The 22,965-nt window shown below is 40.3% G+C and overlaps 1 protein-coding gene and 1 long non-coding RNA gene across 2 annotated transcripts in view; one reads left to right on the plus strand and one right to left on the minus strand.

Annotated features, from left to right (window-relative positions):
* Positions 1–22,965, plus strand: part of PRUNE2 (prune homolog 2 with BCH domain) — a 272,571-nt gene that overhangs the window by 235,021 nt on the left and 14,585 nt on the right. Inside the window, exons 12-18 of the mRNA XM_032634319.1 lie at positions 295–468; positions 3,233–3,241; positions 12,304–12,406; positions 13,055–13,186; positions 14,545–14,631; positions 18,858–18,956; positions 22,582–22,617. Of these exons, the coding sequence (XP_032490210.1) occupies positions 295–468; positions 3,233–3,241; positions 12,304–12,406; positions 13,055–13,186; positions 14,545–14,631; positions 18,858–18,956; positions 22,582–22,617 (640 nt within the window). The remainder of the gene's footprint in view (positions 1–294; positions 469–3,232; positions 3,242–12,303; positions 12,407–13,054; positions 13,187–14,544; positions 14,632–18,857; positions 18,957–22,581; positions 22,618–22,965) is intronic.
* Positions 356–19,471, minus strand: LOC116755226. Its single transcript, XR_004350280.1, has 3 exons — positions 19,357–19,471; positions 2,006–2,075; positions 356–487 (listed from the first exon to the last, which is right to left on the minus strand). It is a non-coding gene; the product is annotated as an uncharacterized LOC116755226 (long non-coding RNA).

Here is a 22,965-nt window from a genome sequence, read left to right on the forward strand (position 1 = left end):
AGTCTACAGCTTATAGGATCGAGATGAGTTAGCACCAGCCTATGCCCCCTTGGACCACTGCAGACACAAGACAGCTCTAGCTCTTTTCCTATCCCCACCCTCCGTTGTTGTTCAGTCAGTCAATCAATAAGACTTTACTGAGTGTCCTTTATGTGATCAGGATGGTGTCAAGCTCTATCAGAGTTGTACAGAACAGGGAGCTCGGGTTGACTCTGCCAGGAGGTCGCTAGTTGCTGAACTGCCTCACCTGTGGAGGTCTTTCTTCTTTATCCCTGCTCTATGCTTCATTTCCAGAGGATCACACAGCCAACAAAGATTCTGGCCAAGAGTCAGAGTCTATTCCGGAATATACGGCAGAAGAGGAGCGAGAGGACAACCGGCTGTGGAGGACCGTGGTGATTGGAGAACAGGAGCAGCGGATTGACATGAAGGTCATCGAGCCCTACAGGAGAGTCATTTCTCATGGAGGTAGGTGAGCTCTGCAAACCTGGGAAGCAAGCAGCGGGGCGGCCATACAGTTTTTATAAGAAAACAAAACTAGGGTTCTCTGCAGCATGACCTCCCAGGACCCTATCAGGCAGTCAACGTTCAGGGCACTGTAGAGCTGAGCGTATTATTTCATACTCGATTCAATGAACACTGGAAAGCTTACTATGCAAAAGTAACTTTCCAATGTGAAAAATGCCTTTCGCACTGCATACCTGATAGCTATCCTCTTCTGTGCAAATTTCTTGAAAGCCATAGTTGTCCAATTTAATAGTGTGTTTGGAATTCATATGTTGTAGGGTTTAACTGAATTGTTTTCAAGTCTGTTTTCTACATGGCCTGCAGTAAGAGGTGCTTTTAATTCCAGACCAATCTTTGGAATCCTCTTCAGAAGCTTTAGGAAATCTTTTTAGTCTTAGCCTGGTCCTTTTTTTCTCCCTAGCTGAAGTTTGCTTTTCTATAAACTCCATTACATCTATGCCTATGACATAGGCATAGATGTAATGGACACATCTATGACAACAGCCCACTCCAGCCAAGATCTCCACCTGTTTCATAAGGGACAAGGGAGAGAAAAGGCTCTTTTGTATTTTCACCGCTTTCTTGGAGCTCCAGGAGCCTTGATTAATTTGGGACTCACAAAAAAAAATCACGAGCTCAAGCGACACATTGAACGTTGTCAACTTCAGAATCCATAAATGGCTTTTTGGCTTTTTCTGCTGCATGCACAACTTCCCTGCAGTCCTGACGCCCCACCCTAACCACTCAGCTCTTCCAGGAAAAGTATAAGCTGACAAGGCAATTGTTCTGTCTTCCTTATCGAGGACAGGGAAGTAAGTGTCTTGGCGCTGCATTAAACCCGGAGCTTTGGTTTTCTAACAAGCAGAAGAATGTTTTGCCTTTTCCCTCCAACTTCCCTTCACCACAGATTTTCCCCATGCATTGCTACCTCCATGGAAGTATCAGGACCCCCCAGGGCCCCCACCCATGGTAGTGAAGGAACATGCCCATAGGTGTCCCCGGCCCTGACCTTCCTTTCTCACCGCTTGCCCTGGAATGGTTATATGGCCCAGTGATAGCTCCTCTAAGGGAGACTTTCCCCACAGCCCTTTGGAATGAGAGCAGGCCTAATCTTGCTGAAAATGACAGACAGCTGGCCATAGAGTCAATCCTGTTGTTGTTCTAATGAAAACCACAATCTGAACATCGTCCAGATCTCCCCAGAAGGTCACATCTCCTTTGCACCAGCCATCAGGTATTTTTGGTTTGTTTGCCTTTTAGAAAACAAAACAAAACAAAACATGACTATAAAATAGCCTATGCTCATTCCAAAAAGTACAAGATATATAGAAAAGTCTGTCAAAGTCTGTCATGCAGTGACAGTCCCTGTACATTTTTACCATTCAGGTCATAAATTAGAAGTCCCTTTGTTGTGAAGCAGGCAGGCTCACGGCTTCACAAGAGATAACTTAGCCTGTTATTATAAGGCTAAGTTATCTCGTTACCCCAGCAGACTCACCTGCTTATGCTTTCATCCACAGTGAAGTTAGGCGGGTTGGATGGGTGGGTTGAGCCCATCGTTCTGTTGCCTGAATCAGGAGAGAGTGATTTTCATCAGCACACCCGGGTCAGAAAAAGCCACTGCTTCCGCCTGTCACATTCTTTGTGAAAACACCCGATATCTCAGGGATAACCTGGTTTGCTGTGCCCTCCATCCCCACCACCTCCTCCCCTTGGCATCTGCTCCTCCCCTTTCTGTGTTGTGAGCTCCTTTTTTGTCTGGGTAACTGTCTGGTTTGTTGGAGAGAGAAGGCCACCTCTCCTCTCCCTGGCTCCGCCTCGGCCTTCTCCAGGTGCTGGCTTGCATGAATGTGCCTCCGGCTGCACCCACCGGAATGTTAGGGAGATGCCACCTCTTCCTACGCCCTGACCAGCTTTTTTGCTCGGGAGGTAAAGACAGTTCACATGTTACTTCTGAATTTGCCAAAGCTTTGTCTGCTGTCTTAGAAGCTCATACCACTTTCTCAGACCTCAATGATCTGAGAAAGTCACGCTCCCTAGTTACCAGTCCACTGAGTTTGTCATCCTGGCTTCTGATGAGCATTTTAAAAAGCAGCACTCCAGAGTGAACAGAGATGTTGTTTTGGTGTCTTGCATTTTGCTGTGAGGAAGTTATCCCACTCAGGCCAGTAGGGAAGTGCCGGCTGTTAGGTGCTCTGGGCAGCACGACTGCAAGATGGGGGTGATGAAAAGCGCTGCTTAAGTTTGCTGCAAGAGTGTCCACACCAGCTGGGAACATCTGTGTGTGAGACCAGGATTTGAACAAATATTTCAGCCTTCAGCTCTACTGACCTCCACATGAGCTATGGCCAGAGGCCCTGTCCACAATGTGGAAGAATAGGGTTCAAGACCTGTCTTGGCCACTGATTAGTCTGTGATCTTGGTACATCACTTAACTCCCCTGGGCCTCAGTTACTTCATCAGTCAAGAAAGGATGATCTCAAAGCCATGTCACCTCCTGTGAGCCCATGAGTAATATCCCTGCCATCTGCTTAAGTAGAAAAGCAAAGAAAACGAAGTCTGGGTGGTTTGGATTAGCCAACAGTGAGGGGTCACTCTGAGGCCAGAATTGGCATTTTTGAGCCTGAAGCAGAGAACACAATTAGATAACCAAGGCCAGTCACACCAAAGCATTGTAATGAGGCGTTTCCTGTCTTGTGTTTTTACTTCTCTTATTTCATTATAGGAGACTCAGGTAACCTTCTCTGCAGTGTTGCTGGACAAATGACCCTGGAAAGGATGAGAAGAGTTGCAGGCTGGTGTGTGTGTGTGTATGTCTTGGTTGCGACTGTGGTATCTTTCCTTCTCTCTCCATTCCATTTGCTGGCCAGCAAACTTGTGTTACGTCCCTTTCATGCCTCTCTGTTCTCCCTCAGGTAAGGTTTGCATCGTTGCTTCCGAGGGTCTCAGGCGACACCACGGTGGGATAGCTCATGCACCTCAGCACACACACCCTGAATTCACCTCACCGTTACTGAGAAGAGAGTCTGATAAAATACATGTGTTAAAAAGCGAAACTTCACTGTGAATTCTGCGTTTGCCGACAGGCAACTTCACTTGAGTCAGCTGCATATTTAGCGTAGAAATTAGGTTAGCTGACCCCTTTGGAGACACTGGCGAGGAACAAAATGCAAAATGGTCCTGTTCATTCACGTTATTACACTTTGCCAGCAGTTGCTATCTGGAATAGCTCCAAAGCCTGACAACAACGGCACCTGCTCTTGATTTAGAAGAAAACTTTCACGAGGAAATCTTTTTCTCTTTCCTTCCTTACACGCTACATCTCCTCCTCTCCTCCTCTTTCTTTTGCCTCTTCTTCCCTTCCTACAAATCCTCTGCCCCAAAATGCAAAATCCATCATCATTTGTCAATTTCAGTGATTTTTTTTTTTATAGAAAGAGACAATCCCAGCTTAGTCATTGATCAGGAAGTGGTAAGTTGACCGTTGAGTATTCCTTTGGTTAAATAAACCCAAGCCAACGTGCTACTACAACATGCCAAGGACAGACAGCAGTAACACAATTGCCATTGTGAATTGCCATTTAGGATGACTTCTGAAGTACTGTTTATAAACCTCAGTCTTTCCTTTAAAAAACGACAACAACGTAGTCTTAGAAATTCTCCAGAAATAGAAAACTCAAAGTAACTGAGCGTCATAATCTTGCAATTATCCTGACACCCTGGAGTCAGACAGCTACATTTAGAAAGATGCTTTTGAAAGGATGCTTTTATAAAATTTTTTATTTTTTTAATCTAATTTTTATTAGATATTAGTGTATCGCTGATTTGCAATGTTGTGTTAGTTTCAGGAGTGATGTGTTAGTTTCAGCATGATTCAATTGTACATATACATATATCCGTTCTTTTTCAGATTCTTTTCCCATATAGGTTATTACAGAATATTGAGTAGAGTTCTCTGTGCTATACAGTAGGTCCTTGTTGATGACCTATTTTATATATGGTAGTATGTATGTGTTAACCCCAAACTCCTAATTTTATCGCCCCCCCCCTCCCCATTTCCCCTCTGGAAACTATAAGTTTGTTTTCAAAGTTTGTGATTCTATTTCTGTTATGTAAATAACTTCATTTATCATTTTTGTTATATTCCACATATAAGTGATATAATACTTGTCTTTCTCTGTCTCTGTCTTTCTCTTCACTTAGTATGATAATCTCTAGGGCTACCCATGTTGCTGCAAATGGCATTACTTCATTCCTTTTAAGGCTGAGTAATATTCCATTGTATATATGTACCACATCTTCTTTATCCATTCCTCTGTCGATGGACATTTAGATTGTTTTCATGTCTTGGCTACTGTAAATACTGCTGCAATGAATATTGGGATGAATGCATCTTTTCAAATTATGTTTTTCTCTGCATATATGCCCAGGAATGGGATTGCTGGGTCATATGGTAGTTCAATTTTTAGTTTTTTAAGGAACCTGCATACTGTTCTCCATAGTGGCTGTATCAAATTACATTTCCACCAACAGTGTAGAAGGGCTCCCTTTTCTCTGCACGCTCTCCAGCATTTATTGTAGACTTTTTGATGCTAGCCATTTTGACCAGTGTGAGGTGATACCTCATTGTAGTTTTGATTTGCATTTCTCTAATAACTAGCTTTGTTGAACATCTTTTCATGTGCTTTTTGGCCATCTGTATATCTTCTTTGGAGAAATGTCTATTTAGAGCTTCTGCCCATTTTTTGATTGGATTGTTTGTTTATTGGATAATGAGCTGCATGAGCTGTTTGTATATTTTGGGGATTAATCCCTTGTCAGTCACTTCATATGCAAATATATTCTCCCATTCTGTGGGTTGTGTTTTCATTTTGTTTATGGTTTCCTTTGCTGTGCAAAAGCTTGTTAAGTTTGATTAGTTCCCATTTGATTTTTTTGTTTTTATTTTCATTACTCTAGGAGGTGGATCCAAAAAGATATTGCTACGGTTTATGTCAAAGAGTGTTCTGCCTATGATTTCCTCTAAGAGTGTTATAGTATCTGGTCTTACATTTAGATCTTTAATCCATTTTGTGTATGGTGTTAGAGAATGTTCTAATTTCATTCTTTCATATGTAGCTGTCTGGTTTTCCCAGCACCACTACTGAAAAGACTGTCTTTTCTCCATTGTATATTCTTGCCTCCTTTGTTGTAGATTAATTGATCATAGGTGTGTGGGTTTATTTCTGGGCTTTCTGTCCTGTTCCATTGATTTATATTTCTGTTTTCATGTCAGTACCATACTGTTTTGATTCTGTAGCTCTGTAGTATAGTCTGAAGCCAGGGAGACTGATTCCTCCAGCTTCATTTTTCTTTCTGAGGATTGCTTTAGCTATTTGAGGTCTTCTGTGTTTCTATACAAATTAAAAATTTTTTTCTCTACTTCTGTGAAAAATGCCCATGGTAATTTCATAGGGATAGCACTGAATCTGTAGATTGCCTTGGGTAGTATAGTCATTTTGACAATATTGATTCTTCCAATCCAAGAACATGGTATATCTTTCCACCTGTTTGTGTCATCTTCACTGTCTTTCATCAGCATCTTACAGTTTTCAGAGTACAGGTCTTTTGCCTCCTTAGGCAGGTTTATTCCTAGGTATTTTATTCTTTTTGATGCAATGGTAAGTGGAATTGTTTCTTGAATTTCTCTTTCTGATCTTTCATTGTTAGTGTATAGAAATGTAACAGATTTCTGTGTATTAATTTTGTATCCTGCAACCTTACCAGATTCATTGATGAGCTCTAGTAGTTTTCTGGCAGCAAATTTAGGATTTCCTATGTATAGTATCATGTCATCTGCAAACAGTGACCGTTTTACTTCTTCTTTTCCAATTTAGATTCCTCTTATTTCATTTTCTTCTCTGATTGCCATGGCTAGGACTTCCAAAACTATGTTGAGTAAGAGTGGCAAGAGTGGACATCCTTGTCTTGCTCCTGATCTTAGAGGAAATGCTTTCAGCTTTTCACCATTGAGTATGATGTTGACTGGGTTTTTCATATATGGCCTTTATTATGTTGAGGTGGGTTCCCTCTATGCTCACTATCTGGAGAGTTTTTATCATAAATTGGTGTTGAATTTTGTCAAAAGCTGTTTCTGCATCAATTGAGAGGATCATATGGTTTTTATTATTCAGTTTGTTAATGTGGTTTATCACAGTGATTTACTTGTGTATATTGAAAACTCCTTGCATCCCTAGGATAAATCCCACTCAGTCATGGTGTATGATCCTTTTAATGTGCTGTTGGATTCTGTTTGCTAGTATTTTGTTGAGGATTTTTGCATCTATGTTCATCAGTGATATTGGCTGGTAATTTTCTTTTTTTCTGGTATCTTTGTCTCGTATGATGGTGGCCTCATAGAATGAGTTTGGGACTGTTCCTTCCTCTTTGACTTTTTTGGAAGAGTTTCAAAGAATAGGTGTTAACTCTTCCGTAAATGTTTTATAGAATTCGCCTGTGAAGCCTTCTGGCCCTGCACTTTTGTTTGTTGGGCATTTTTAAATCACAGTTTCAATTTCAGTGCTTGTGACTGGTCTGTTCATATTTTCTACTTCTTCCTGATTCAGTCTTGGGAGATAGTACCTTTCTAAGAATTTGTCCATTTCTTCCAGGTTGTCCAATTTCTTGGCATACAGTTGCTTGTAGTAGTCTCTTATGTTCCTTTGTATTTCTGTGGTGTCAGTTGTAACTTCTTTTTCATTTCTAATTTTATTGATTTGAGTACTCCCTTTTTTTCTTCATGAGTCTGGCTAAAGGCTTATCAATTTTGTTTGTCTTCTCAAAGAACCAGCTTTTAGTTTCATTCATCTTTGCTATTGTTTTCTTCTTCTCTATTTCATTTATTTCTGCACTGATCTTTACGATTTCTTTCCTTCTGCTAACTTTGTGTTTTTTTGGTTCTTCTTTCTCTAGTTGCTTTAGGTGTAAGGTTAGGTTGTTTGAGACTCTTCTTGTTTCCTGAGGTAAGACTATATTGCTATAAACTTCCCTCTTAGAACTGCTTTTGCTGCGTCCCATAGGTTTTGATCATTGTGTTTTCGTTTCATTTGTCACTAGGTTTTGATTTCCTCTGATTTCTTCAGTCATCCATTGGTCATTTAATAACATATGTTTAGCCTCCACGTTTGTTTTTTTTTTTTTTTTTTTTTTTTTACAGTTTTTTTCCTTGTAGTTTATTTCTAATATCATAGCAATGTGGTCAGAGAAAATTGCTTGATATGATTTCCGTTCTCTCAAATTTACTGAGGCTTGTTTTGTGGCTCAGCATGTGATGTATCCTGGAAAATGCTCCATGTGCACATAAGAAGAATGTGTATCCTGCTGCTTTTGGATGGAATATTCTATAAATATCAATTAAGTCCATCTGATCTAATGTGTCATTTAAGGCCTGTGTTTCCTTATTGATTTTCTATCTGGATGATCTGTCCATTGATGTAAGAGGGGTGTTAAAGTCCCCCATTATTATTATTCATTTTAACATCTTTATTGGAGTATAATTGCTTTACAATGGTGTGTTAGTTTCTGCTTTATAAAAAAGTGAATCAGCTATACATATATCCCCATATCTCTTCCCTTTTGCATCTCCCTCCCTCCCACCAAGTCTCCCATTATTATTGTGCTACAGTCAATTTCTCCTTTTAGGAGAAATGGCTGTTAGCATTTGCCTTATATATTGAGGCACTCCTACATTGGATTTGTATATGTATTTACAATTTTTATATCTTGGATTGGTCCCTTGATCATTATGTAGTGTCCTTCTTTCTCTCTTGTAACAGTCTTTATTTTAAAGTCTATTTTGTCTGATATCAGTATTGCTGCTCCAGCTTTCTTTTGATTTCCATTTCCATGGAATACCTTTTCCCATCCCCTCACTTTCAGTCTGTATGTGTCCTTAGATCTGAAGTGGGTCAGTTGTAGACAGAACATATACGGGTCTTGTTTTTGTATCCATTCAGCCAGTCTACGTCTTTTTTTTTTTTTTTTTTTTTTTTTTTTTTTTGTGGTACACGGGCCTCTCACTGTTGTGGCCTCTCCCGTTGCGGAGCACAGGCTCTGGACGTGCAGGCCCAGAGGCCATGGCTCACGGGCCTAGCTGCTCTGCGGCATGTGGGCCCTTCCCGGACCGGGGCACGAACCCGTGTCCCCTGCATCAGCAGGAGGACTCTCAACCACTGCGCCACCAGGGAAGCCCCAGTCTATGTCTTTTGGTTGGGACATTTAATCCATTTACATTTAAGGTAATTATTGATATGTGAGTTCTTATTGCCATCTTGTTAAATTGTTTTGGATTTGCTTTTGTAGGTCTTTTTTATTCCCTCCCTCTTTTGTTATCTTGTGATTTGATGACTATCTTTAGAGTTGTGTTTGGATTGCTTTTTCTTTTTTTTGTGTTAACCTATTGTTGATTTTTGGTTTGCAGTTACCATAAGTTTCGATTATAGCAGTCTATATATATACAAGATTGTTTAAAGTTGCTAGTCTCTTTAATTTCAAATGCATTTCCAACATCCTGCATGTGTACTCTCCTCTTCTCACGATTGCTGGTTTTTCATCTTGTGGGTGATTTCCTACCCTTTACTATTGTTTGCTTTTTACTGGTGAGCTTTCCCGTTTGTAATTTTCTTGTTTCTAGTTGTGGCCTTTTCTTTTTTGCTGAGAGAAGTTCCTTTAGCATTTGTTGTAAAGCTGGTTTGGTGGTGCTGAATTCTCTTAGCTTTTGGTTGTCTGTAAAGCTTTTGATTTCTCTGTCAAATCTCAATGAGAGCCTTGCTGGGTAGAGTATTCTTGGTTGTAGGTTTTCCCCTTTCATCATTTTAAGTATATCATGCCACTCCCTTCTAGACTGCTGAAAGTTCAGCCGATAACCTTATGGGGATTCCCTTGTATGTTATTTGTTGCTTTTCCCTTGTTGCTTTTAATATTTTTTCTTTGTCTTTAATTTTTGTCAATTGATTATTATGTCTCTTGGTATGTTCCTTCTTAGATTTATCCTGTATGGGGCTCTGCACTTCCTGGACTTGAGTGTTTCCTTTTTCATGTTAGGGGAAGTTTTTGGCTATTATCTCTTCAGATATTTTCTCAGGCCCTTTCTCTCGCTATTCTCCTTCTGGGATCCCTATAATGCGAATGTTGGTGCGTTTAATGTTGTCGCAGAGGTCTCTCAGACTGTCCTCGTTTCCATGGCAGTGATTTTCCACCATTCTGTCTTCCAGCTCACTTATTTGTTCTTCTGCCTCATTTATTCTGCTACTGATTTCTTCTGGCACATTTTTCACTTCACTTGTTGTACTGTGAAGTGTACTGTTTCTTGTATCCTCTCAGTCTGTGCCCTCCATTCTTTTTCTGAGATCTTGGATCATCTTTACTATCACTACTCAATTCTTTTTTGGGTAGATTGCCTATTTCCACTTCACTTAGTTGTTCTTCTGGGGTTTTATCTTGTTCCTTCATCTGGGACATATTTCTTTGCCATCCATTGTGTCTTAACTTTTTGTGTTTGTGGTCTCTGTTCCTCCAGCTGCAGGACTGTAATTCTTCTTGGTTCTGGTGTCTACCCCCGGTGGGTGAGGTTGGTCCAGGGGCTTGTGCATGCTTTCTGATGGGAGGGACTGGTGCCTGCCCACTGGTGGGTGGAGCTGGGTCTTGTCCCTCTAATGGGCAGGGCCAGGTTAAGTGGTGTATATATATATAGGCGGCTGTTGGCTCAGGACGACTTTAGGCAGCCTGTCTGCTGATGGGTGGGGCTCTGTTTCCCACCCTGTTGGTTGTTTGGACCGAGGTGTCCCAGCACTGGAGCCTACAGATTGTTGGGTGGGGCCAGGTCCCAAACTGGCAACCTTCAGGAGAGCTCACGCCAATGGGTGTTCCCTGGGGTGTCCACCACCAGTGTCCTTGCCCCCACAGTGAGCCACAGCCAATTTCCCCCCTCCCCAGTAGACCCTCCAAGATGCGCAGGTAGGTCTGGCCCAGGCTCTGTGGAGTCACTGCTCTGCCCTGGGCCCCAGTGCACATTAAACCTTGTGTGTGCCCTCCAAGAGTGGAGTCTCTGTTTCCCCCAGTCCTGTGGAGCTGCTGTGCTAAAGCCCCACTGGCCTTAAAAGTGCCAAATGCCTGAGGGATCCTCCACCCAATGCCAGGCCCCCAGGCTGGGGAGCCTGATGTGGGCCTCAGAACTCTCACTCCTGTGGGAGAACCTCTGTGATATGATTATTTTCCAGTGAGAGATTTGATTATATCACGAAAGATCCCCTCCTACCATCTCATTGTGGCTTCCTCTTTGTCTTTGGGTGTATATCTTTTTGTGTTAGGGTTGAGTCTTTTTTGTCAAAGGTTGTTCAGCAGTTAGTTGTGATTTTGGTGTTTTCGTGTGAGGAGGTGAGCTCAAGTCCTTCTACTCTGCCATCCTGTCTCTGCCTTTCCTGGTGTCTCTCAGAAGAATACTTTTGTACTTGTTTTTAAGAGGGATCCATTACACCTATTTTTTTCTTTTAATGAACTCTTTTTCATTGTGCTGAGCCTGAACTGCGTATTTTTGTGGTGTTAGGGTGGCTTAGTGACACTGATCCTATCCTTTGCGGATTTCTATTCAGTTATGGCTCTTCCTAAATGAAACGGTTTGTGGAACAAACACTTCTTATATTAACATATATCTCCTGCCATTTTCCTTCGTACCACATTCTAAAAAAAAAAGTTAGTAAATACCTGCATTTCGGAAAAGATGGGACTAAAGCAAACAATCCAGAAGGAAGCCATTCCAATCCTGTTTTGCAAATATGTGTTGCATCAGGTATATACTTATGTAGGTAGCATCTTCTAAGATACGTAGCATAAACATTGTCTACAGCAACCTCAAATTAGTAATATACGCAAACCCATAATTTGATGTATTTGTAGTTGGTATCACTTTCTTCCCCCACCTCTTTTGTGGTAGAGTCATACTCTCTATCCTTGTAGAGAACATCTTATTAAACTGCTTTTCAAGAGTCAAGCCCGTCCAAATCTATATCCAGCCAGTATTTTACTGCCTTGTAATCACCAGAAGGGTATTTAGAGTTCTGAAAAAATGAAACACACTGAATTCTGATCAGGCTTGAGGGTGTGTCCTGTCCTCCTACTCAAAGCTTTGAGGAAATGTCTTTAATGTTTCTGAAGTCCAGAACTATGTTATATGACACAAATCACAAATGTTTAAAAAGGGATATTAAAAAATAAAAATACAGTACATTGAGATTCCAGAGACAAACCTGTGGAGACCTGACCAACCCTTGCCACGAATTTCAAAGATGGGCTTTCAAGGAACACAGGCTTGCTACAACTAGGATGAACTAAAGAGGATAAAAGAGAACCTCTTTCTTAGCCATTAAAAGAGACAGTGTTATATAAATTAGCTTTTTTATTATATAAATTAGATGCCCTTAAGTCAAAAAGTGTTGCCCCACCATCTTTTGATAAGTTGAATACTTCTAACACACTTATGACTGTGTACAACACATATAATCATCCATAATACATGGACACCCTATATATGCAAATATATTCACACTATTTAAGAATCTATATAACTTACATCTTAACCACTGAAAGATAATTATATGTGTATATACTTACAGAAGTATAGTCTATATAATACTCATTTAAAGATATACCTAATACATGCACATACACACTCTAGCCAAGGCTTCCAGATTTATCCTTTAGGTTAAATATCTTGTTAAGAGCTTTCAGTTGGTTACAAATGTCTTTTTGTTTGTCCTCTAGGATACTACGGGGATGGCCTAAATGCCATCATTGTGTTTGCTGCCTGTTTTCTGCCAGACAGCAGTCGGGCGGATTACCACTATGTCATGGAAAATCTTTTCCTGTGAGTGATATTTACAACAAAATGTTTTCAGTTAATGTCTGCGGGCATGCGATGGCAGATAGGGCATCTTTAATAAAGGGAAATAGATGATGTAGACTATTCTAAGCCTTTGATTAAAAGTTGATGAAATCTGTGTCAAGGAAAATTGCTCAAGAGACCAAAAGCTTTAGAGGGGCTGTTTTGTCTGTAGAATGAATGGAAAACAAAACGAACACAGTCTGGTCTGCATTTTAAAATTCTGTAACATTTCCTTTGGGTGAAGTATTATTTTTGTTCTCTGATAACATGTTCTTAGCCAACTGATGATAACCTGACCTCATTTATATCTGCCTTTATTTAATCTGACTTGCCCTTAGTATATAATAACATTGCTGACATTTTTGAAAGTCAGGTTTCTAACCTACACATTTTTCAAGTGTACCTGCATTTAAAAAAAAATGAAAAAAAGATAACTGTGCAAATAAATGAGTAATACTCTCAGAGAATTGATCTTAGGTAACTGCATTCTTCTCAAGCTGAAGAGGGAATATGTGCAACCTTTCTTAAATATCATGCACCCTGTAATTTAAATGTTATATAATTATGGTGAAATAAGATGAACTCTTTCCTGTGGGAACTGAAAACACTTATCTTTCTTCCTGTGATCAGATATGTAATAAGTACATTAGAGCTGATGGTAGCTGAAGACTATATGATTGTGTACTTGAACGGTGCAACCCCAAGACGGAGGATGCCAGGGCTAGGCTGGATGAAGAAATGCTACCAGATGATTGACAGACGGTATGTGGGCTCCATAATCTAATCACTATTTTGACTTCCTCAGTGACTCCCATCTCCAGTGACCTTTCAATTTACCAAAGATGCGATCACAATTTAGGAACATTGAATTAATGCTGATTTGAGATAATAAATTATAAAAATATTAATAAGTGTCACTTGATGCCCCAAATTTGAAATAAAGCAGATCTTCCCCAGATTTTGTTAAATGTTGTAATCTCAAACTTAGCAACAAGTATTTTAAATATCCATATGCTGTTGCCATATGGAGGTGCAATTTGGGCGGATAAGCCAAAGTCCATGATTCTTTACTAGTATCATGTAACCTTGCGGCCATTTTTGTGCACTAGGACTGTTGTGACTTAGGCAATCCTACTGCTCTTATTTCAACATTCACTGTTAATTCTGGCCCATATGGTGCCTTTGTGTGCCCCTTCCTCAAGATACGTCACTTCTATCCATACTGGTTTTATTAGAACCAAACACGTTATTGCCATCTACAGGAAAATTGTCATAATAAGCATACAAATTTATGATGTCTTCCATATGTGTGGCTTCCCCTCAGATGTGGCTCCCTGTAAAGCAACATGTGAGTGTCCTGTTATAGCAACTAAAATCCATTAATCATCTAAACATACATCAAGTAGCACTGCTAATGCTGAAAAATATGCCCGAATGTACAAAACGTTAAAATGATTATCTGAAGGCCAAACGACCACATGATATACTGTTACCATTTTCACTCTACAGAAGAAGAAACCCAGGCTCAGTAGAACAAATTGGCTAAGTTGCTAGTAAGAGTGTATTCATTTCAAAACAGTAAAAATAATGCTGACAAAAATGAAAAACATCATTAAACAAAAACATGCCATATGGTTATAGATTTATGCACTCCAAGAATACAAAAAGTCTATTTTACATTTATTCTTATGGGAAACTGAGGTTTGAATTACGCATGTTTCAAATTATTCAAAAGGCATTCGTTTTATTGATCACGCCATTCTATACCTTCCTACCAGATAACAGTAACTTACATAGAATTCCCTAATATCATATATATATATTCTTATTTGGGGATATACTTTCTGTTTTAACTCCCACTCAAAATAGGTTATGAGTGGGCTTCCCTGGTGGCGCACTGGTTGAGCGTCTGCCTGCCGACGCAGGGGGACACGGGTTCGTGCCCCGGTCCGGGAATGATCCCACATGCTGCGGAGCGGCTGGGCCCGTGAGCCATGGCCACGGAGCCTGTGCTCCGCAACGGGAGAGGCCACAACAGTGAGAGGCCTGCGTACCGCAAAAAACAAACAAACAAACAAACAGAATAGGTTATGAGTAATTTTTTTTTCTTTTCACAATAGGTTGCGGAAGAACTTAAAATCATTCATCATTGTTCATCCATCTTGGTTCATCAGAACAATCCTTGCAATTACACGACCTTTTATAAGGTATGGTCATTATCGTAGTGAAAGTAAACGTACTAGTTTTTAAAAATATGTATTCATTGTCTTCTGAACAAAAATTCATAAACCGAGAGAGTAGGAAAATATGTTTGCCTCTGCCTTTCCTGAAAATATACTTTGGACTACCCAGCAAGAGACTCTAATTAAGAGTGAGCATATTTTCGCACTGAATATTTTCCCCCCGTGATTATAAAACATGACTTTTATACTGCTTGCTGTAAACACAGAAGATAAAACAGTGAGGTTTCTATGCCATATTACAAAAGGGAACAGATAGTACTTTTAAAGTAATATATGGTATATGGTAGAGAATCAAAGAGGTAGAGTAACATAACAATGGAAAATAAAGACACACCAGGGACAGAAACAGAAGCCAGGTCTTGTCTTAATTGTTCTATTTCTTCTGAACAAATCCCACGTAGGTTACCAAAGGTAGGCAAAGAGTCTGAGCAGCCATTTTGAGAGCTTTGTTTTGATTACCCATAAGGCTTCTTGGTTTAAATTCACTTCAAATCAGTAAATATTGTTTATCATCTATTCTGTGTTGGGTGCTGTATAACCTTACATTTCAGTGATGAAAAGTTAAGATATGCCTTTTATATAGTAAGAATGAGACAGTTAAATGAAAGGGACAGTACAGGTTTCCTAGAGAGCTTTAAATAAAATAGGGAGGGGCAAGATAGGGGTATGGAATTCAGAGGTACAAACTAGGTATAAAATAAATAAGCTACAAGCCTATACAGCACAGGGAATACAGCCGACATTCTATAATAACTTCAGTGGAACACAGTCTATAAAAATAGGGAATCACTAGGTTGTATGCCTGAAACTAATACAACATTGTGAATGAACTATACTTCAGCTAACTAGAACAATGTCTTCCCTAACGTCAGGATACCAATCAGATAAACTGAAATTTTTCCATCTCCAAGTTATTAATGAATCCCTAAGAAAAATTCTGATCACTTCACTTCTGGAGAAAACAATTAAAGGTTAAAATCCTTTATATTTTTTTAATGTAGATTTTACTGTGCCTTCCAGAGTCCACCTTTTCTGTTCCCTGTTCACTTATTTGTTTAGCATTCCCATCCCCTACTTCCAAAAACTGAGCAGTAGCAGGATTCAACGTACTTTTCCTCTGGCAAAGATTTCTTTACCATACCATGTTATATTACTTTAAAGAATAATATGAGCTTTTAAGACGTACAAAAAGCCACTTATTTTAAGATTAGCAGAAAATGCTTTGACAGGGGAGGAGGAAGAGCTTATATAAACTTTAATGCGTACAAAAGCAAACATTAGAATTGATATTGATTCACTGATGTTTAATAATTCAGCTCTAATTATAAAACAAATATATTCCTGATAAATACTTGTTATGGTAAGAGTATTGAAAACAGATTGTAAGTCAACACTTATTGAAGGGCGTTTCAAGATCATAATTACAACAAAAATAATAATCTTATAGCAAGTAGTGTTGTGGTAAATCACGTAAAATAATGGCCTACCTTTACTGAGTGCTTACATGCATTATTTTATTTAACCCTAATGACAGTCCTCTGAAGGAGGTACTGCTTACTATTTCTGTTATATAGGAAAAAACCCTGAGGTTCAGTGAGGTCAAATAAATTGTCTAAAGCAGGAGCCAGCAAAGCCATTCTGTAAAGGATCGGATATTAAATATTTTCAATGTTATGGGCCATACAGTCTTAATCACAACCACTCAGCTCTTCCATGGTAGGGTAAAAGCAGCCATAGACAATATGTAAATAAATAAGTATGGCTGTGTTCCAATAAAACTTGATTTACGAATACTGAAATCGAATTTTCTGAACTCTTTTACATGTCACAAGATTCTTCTTTTGGTCATTTTTCAACCATTTAAAAAATGTAAAAACCAGTCGTAGCTCAAGGATGTAAAAAAAAAAAATCATAAGCTGGCTTTGGCCATGGTTTGCCAACCCCAGGTCTAAGGTAACACAGCCAAGAAATGATAGATTCAGGCTTTGAACCCAATGTCTGCGTAATTCTAAAGAACACACGTTTCAAGCACTTAAACACCGTGTTCTACAATTTCATCATGTAAGACCCTCTTTAAATATCCCTCTGTAAATCAGTCTACATCAGTGTCATCAATTTTTTGAACTGAAAAAAAGAGGTCACTAAAATGTATTATAGGTCTTGTCACTGCTAAAGGGTAACACCTATGATAGAGGTATATGGCAAGTTCTATTTTTTTTTTTTTAATTCATGTATTTTTTAAATTGAAGTATAACTGATTTACAATGTTGTGCTAGTTTCTGGTATACAGTGAAGTGATTCAGTTTTATATATATACATATATATATATGTATATATATAAAACTGAATATGAAAAAGAATATATATCGTATTTCCATTATGGCTTATTGCGGGATATCGAATATAGTTCCCTGTGTTACACAGTAGGACCTTGTTGTTTATCTATTTTATATATATAGTAGTTTGTATCTGCTAATCCCATACTCCTAATTTTTCTCTCTCCCCTCAAATGCCTTTTTTTAAAATGAATTGTTTGTGTCAAGCATTGGGTTAGGTGCTGGAGGCTGAGAAATTAAATAGCTCAGTTGCTGTCCTCAGGGAGTTCACAGCCTGGCAGCTGACATAGGAGGACTAGAAAACAGCTATAATACAGGGTACAAAGGAAGCACGATGAGGGCTGATAACTCACGGTGAGTGTGAGTTTTAAGGTAACAGGTGGAGTGTGAAGGCTGAGAGTCTGCATCGAGAGAGGCTTTCCAGAAGAATGTGCCCTCCAGTTGAGTTTTGAAGACTAATAGCATTGGCTAGCTAAAGCCAGGTAGAGGCAACAGCAGGTACCAACACACCAAGAAGGAGGTACCATACCCCAGGCATATTTAGAGAACTGTACATTCCAGTGTGGAGGTGTCCCCCCTTGCACAACTAACTTCCTCTGCCTTTTTATTCCACCCCCTCCATCTTTCATCAAAACCTGAATTTAGCTTGAAAACTCTGGAGGAAGGAAGTGGCCTAAGGTAGCATATTGTTGGTAGTGTGTGTTCACCCAAGGCTGATCAGGACGACTAGAAGTGACTTTTTGGAGATGAAGGTTGTTCACAAGTCATAGCCAGTGGCCCAGGGTCAAAACTGCGAGTAAAATGTGAAAGACAGATGTACGGAGAACTGACCTTGAAAAGACTTCCCATTAGAATACGCAGTAGTTGAACACAAGACAGTACAGTTGGCAGATGGCACAGCATCCTCCCAGTAGACTGGGGAGGCCCTTTCTTTGGAGAACATTCAAGAAAGTCTGATGCTTGATCAAATTCCCTTTCAAGTGGAATGATATAATTTTAGAATTAGCTTGCTATTACACCAACAATACAAAAATGCCTTCCTTCTTCTTATAAAACATCCAATCAATCATTATAAAGACCAAGTTCTTCCTTCAGCAACTACCGACTCTTGTACCCAGCCCCCTTCCCCAGAGGCAAATTCAGGGATCTCCTTGCAAGTCGTTTTCTATGCATTTACACACATCTAAAATGACAACGTTGAGATGAAAGCCGTCTGTCATTCAAATCCGATTATTGGAACATTGTTTTTTGAACATTGTTTCATCTGGAATGACCTTTCAAGATTTAAAACTTTAAAAAGTATATATGTATTTAAAATAAAAGTACAACTAAAAAAATAAGAGGAAAACAGGTTTATATATATTTTAAAAATATATCAACCGTGGTAGATTCTGAAAGAACTAATGACAAGATTTTTGTTTGCTAAAAACGAACAAGCAAACAAAGGGAAACAAACCATAAACCAGTGACAATTCAGAGTGGCAGGAACCACCGGGAGGCCATGCAGTGTGTGGACCCTGCAGTCAGGCTGCCCCGGTTTAAGTCTAGGCTTTGCCACTTACTGAAGGTGAAATCTGGGCAAACACTTAACGCCGTATGTTTTAAGTTTCCTTATCTTTAAAAAGAGAATGATAATAGTATCTGCCTCATTAGGCTATCAATCATAGGAAGTAAAAGAGTTAATATATATAACCCAGTTAAAACAGTGTCTGGCACATAGTAACTACTCAAATAATATAGCCATTCTTCTTAGTAAGAGTGCTGGGACAAGGTGATAAGAATTTTCAAGAAGAGGCGGCAGCCTGAGAGGGGATGGAGGAGCGACTGATATCTTTTTTCTTTTCTTTTTTCTAGTTCAAAGTTCAGCAGTAAAATTAAATACGTCAGTAGCTTATCGGAACTCAGTGGGCTGATCCCGATGGATTGCATCCATATTCCAGAGAGCATCATCAAGTAAGTCCTGGTGGTTTTGAAGACTTGGGAAGAAATATTGCATGTCTGGAGAAGGAGATTAGGAAATAACTGAGTTATAAAATATGGGGAAGGGCATTACCTTCTATTTAAAACGAATATTAAATATTCTCCAATAAATATTTTCCTTTCTTATAGCCTAGCGATAACTGTTCTGTTCTTTCACATAATCTTCTATTGGTGTTACTGAAATTTCCTCATTTTTATCTTGAATTTACTACCATTTTGGAGAAAGCCTGAATTTAACATTAATCAGCATATTTGTTACTTGTGTCTAGCATGCCACATAGACCCGGTGTGTTTTGTGCATAGCCTGGATTTCTTCACTGCCTTACATAAAGTAATTTATCGGCTTGACCCTAGGAAAAGAGAAAAAAATTACCCTTTCTCTGTTTTCTTCTCAGTCCTTTTTCTTCATGGTTCCCTTCAGGTGAAGGATAAAGCAGAGTAGTGGGTGGTGCAGTTAGGAATGACCTCCTTACTCAGTACAGGGTAAAGCCTGTGGGAAGAAAGTATGGATACTGAAGGTTGTAGGATTAGGCTGCAAAAATAATACAAATAAAAAGTTAACCGAACAAGTGCTTGGAGCTGGGACTTAAAAACATGATGCTGGAGAATGAACCCTCCTAACTGGTTCATTGTTGCAAAAGAGCTATTGTTCACTGTCGATCATGTTTTTCTTTCACTGTGTCTGATTCACTAGCTTTCTGTGTGATTAAAACTGGGAGGAATCTAACCATCAGCTCAAGAGAGAACAGTCAAGGATACCCCATCTTCCTCCATAAGATGGAGAGCAAAAGTGACCTCCCAATTTGGGCTTCCAAAAAAGAGTCCCCTCAGAAACTGGAAGGAAAAGACTCTAATGTGTGTCTGCTGTGCTAGGCATAGAAGTGCTCTATTTATATTTTATTTAATCCCCACAGTAAACCCCCGTTTACGGAGAAGGAAGAGAATTTAGGAAGGGGACGTTACTTATGCAAAGTATAAGTAGGAACAAGGAAGAGATGGAACTAGAATTCAAATCCAGGTCAGCCTGGCACCGCAATGCCCATGCCCTTTTCTAGCAGATTTCTTTACTTCCCTTAAAAAACCATCTAAAGTCAAAGCTCAGAAGCAGCTGCGTTTGGTTTTCCGGCATCCCAATATCAGGTAAGAACAGAGGATACCGACTGGGTTGAGAACTGCCAGTTAGCTCAGCTGAATCAAGCAGAGTGTTCATAAGCTCCTAATGGTGGCTTTAATCCTCGCTAGCTTCACAGAGTCCCGAAACCAGCACACCTTCTAGCTCTAGCTGGCTGCCTCAAAAAAGGGACCCCGGGGCTTCCCTGGTGGCGCAGTGGTTGAGAGTCCGCCTGCCGATGCAGGGGACACGGGTTCGTGCCCCGGTCCGGGAAGATCCCACATGCCGCGGAGCGGCTGGGCCCGTGAGCAATGGCCACTGGGCCTGCGCGTCTGGAGCCTGTGCTCCGCAACGGGAGAGGCCACAACAGTGAGAGGCCCGCGTACCGCAAAAAAAAAAAAAAAAAAAAAAAAAGGGACCCCCCATCTCCAAAACCCACTCCTAGTCTTTAAATGTAAAAGTACTGGAGTACCCACCTCCTATAATGCTGTCTCCCTTTGCGAAAGATGACAAGGACCTTCCCTCGTCAAGTGGAAATGAGCACTGCACATTTTCTAGGTAAATATGGCAGTGTTTCCCCGGTGTGGCAAGTGGAAAAAGAGAAGAGAGTGGGCTTTGGAGGCTTAGCATTAGGTTTGAACCTTCCCACCTGCCTCTCTGAGACTTCAGGAAACCTACTTAAAACCCGGAGTCAGGGCTTCCCTGGTGGCGCAGTGGTTAAGAATCTGCCTGCCAATGCAGGGGACATGGGTTCGAGCCCTGGTCCAGGAAGATCCCCCACGCGCGGAGCAACTAAGCCCATGCGCTACAACTACTGAGCCTGCGCTCTAGAGCCCACGAGACACAACTACTGAAGCCTGTGCACCTAGGGCCCGTGCTCCGCAACAAGAGAAGCCACCGCAATGAGAAGCTCACACACCGCAACGAAGAGTAGCCCCCCGCTCACTGCAACCAGAGAGAGCCTGTGCGCCGCAACAAAGACCCAACGCAGCCAAAAATAAAATAATTTAAAAAAACAAACAAACTCTGAGTCTCAGCTTCAGCATCTTTAAAATGAGAAAGTAAGGAGCAATGGAAAGGTCCTGAGGACTGAATGAGAACAATGTACATAAAGCACTGAGGAAGCCTGGCACAAAGTTGGCAATCCAGAATGTTATTTATTGTAATTGTGTTGCTTTTAGAGACTTGCTATTTATACAGGGAAGTCTAGTTGTTGAGAAGTTAAACATGCCAGAGGAGCTTTTCATTCATCTACACGTCAGTTTTCAAGGGCTCCATTTGGGAAAAGTTTCTTTGGCAGGAAGGGCTTCATTTGGAAAGAGTTTCTTCTGGAGGAAGAAATTTACAACCATGCACGCCCTCCCCATGTATCCATGATTGATCTCTCCTGTCTTTTGTCATCCATCTCCTCTGGATGTCCTTTCTCTCGTTTCTGTGACTGACCCTCATTGCCTCATTTTCATATTATGCCATTTTCAAATTGATAACAAGCCATAGCTCCTTCCCATTACACAGTAGCATTCAGAGGGTCTGATATCTCATCCAATCCCAAGACCAATATTCAGCTGGGATGGAGCCTGTCATCAAAGGGCTTAAATGAAAGCAAAACGAGCCCAATCTGGAATCCGATTTATAATCACTGATTACAGGCGATTCTTATTATTTGTGGCAGTGATGTTCTAACAAGATTTGAATAAAGTACTGAACCGTTGTTTCTAGGGGGAATACAGGGCTGAGTTTCTGTGAGTACTCAGTCACCACGTTTTCATTTACCGATTAATATATAAACTTGTTTTATTGCGTTTCTGTCTAAAGACATTTTATTTGACCTGTACTGTTGATTCACTAACACTGAACTCAGGGCCAACAGCACTGTAACTTGTGCCTGAATACAGCTTATCTAACAAACACACATACATCCTTCCCTAAGGCACACCATAGCCTCCCCGTGCTTAGGAACACTAGACGGTACTTAAGCACAATGTCTGGGGAACATTTTTAATAAAGAAAGAGATCGCCAGCAAAAAGCACAAAAATGAGAAAAACATGACACTTCAGAGACTGTAAAAAGCCTACTTGTTTGCAGCAACAGAGCTGAGACGCGAAGGCAGAGCCTCGCCTAGTTCCACCTCAGCTGGGAACCCACAGGTCAGGTGACTCAAATGTCTGGTCACTCTGTGAACATCCACAAGTGACCATGAAAGTGCCGTAAGTACTGCTTTAGAGGTTGCAACTATGGTTTAGCAGGTAGGCGAATTTGCAAACACGGAATCTGCAAATCATGAGGACTGGCTGGATATAATCATAAATTCGAAATCATTGACTATATCTAATAAAAATAAGATTTCTCCCCAAAGGCAATTTGATTACTCTTTGGGTAGGCTTTTCCTCTCATGATGTTTTGACTGTTCTGTAAAACACTGACCTGTCATTTTTTTCCATCTGTCTGCTCGTTTTCCTCACTGCATTCATTTTTTATCCTGTAAGGTACGATGAAGAGAGATCTTATAAGAGAAGTGTGAGGTAAAAGTCTCCTGATCTACAATTCACGCTGGGTCCTCTGTGTGTGTACACCAGTGTCTTACTTGTGGGTGACCTCAACACGCTATCAGAGCAGAGGTCCTCGTACCAGTCCCTTGTAGTATATCATTTCTGGTCTTTGTCTTGTGTGTAAAAAAAGCTGTTGAGGTCAACCTAATTTGCAACTGAAACCTACTAAACCAGATACGTCCCTGACTTGGCCCAGGCTGCAAGCTAACTTTAACTGTCCCCAGCAACTGCTCTGGCTGTTTCCAGCTTTACTCAGCCAGCATGTTGCCAATTTTCTTGCAACGTTTCTATCTATCATCTTTATGAAGGACTTTGCAAAAG

Source organism: Phocoena sinus, chromosome 6 (genome assembly GCF_008692025.1).
Source record: "Phocoena sinus isolate mPhoSin1 chromosome 6, mPhoSin1.pri, whole genome shotgun sequence".
Classification (NCBI taxonomy): Eukaryota; Metazoa; Chordata; class Mammalia; order Artiodactyla; family Phocoenidae; genus Phocoena; species Phocoena sinus.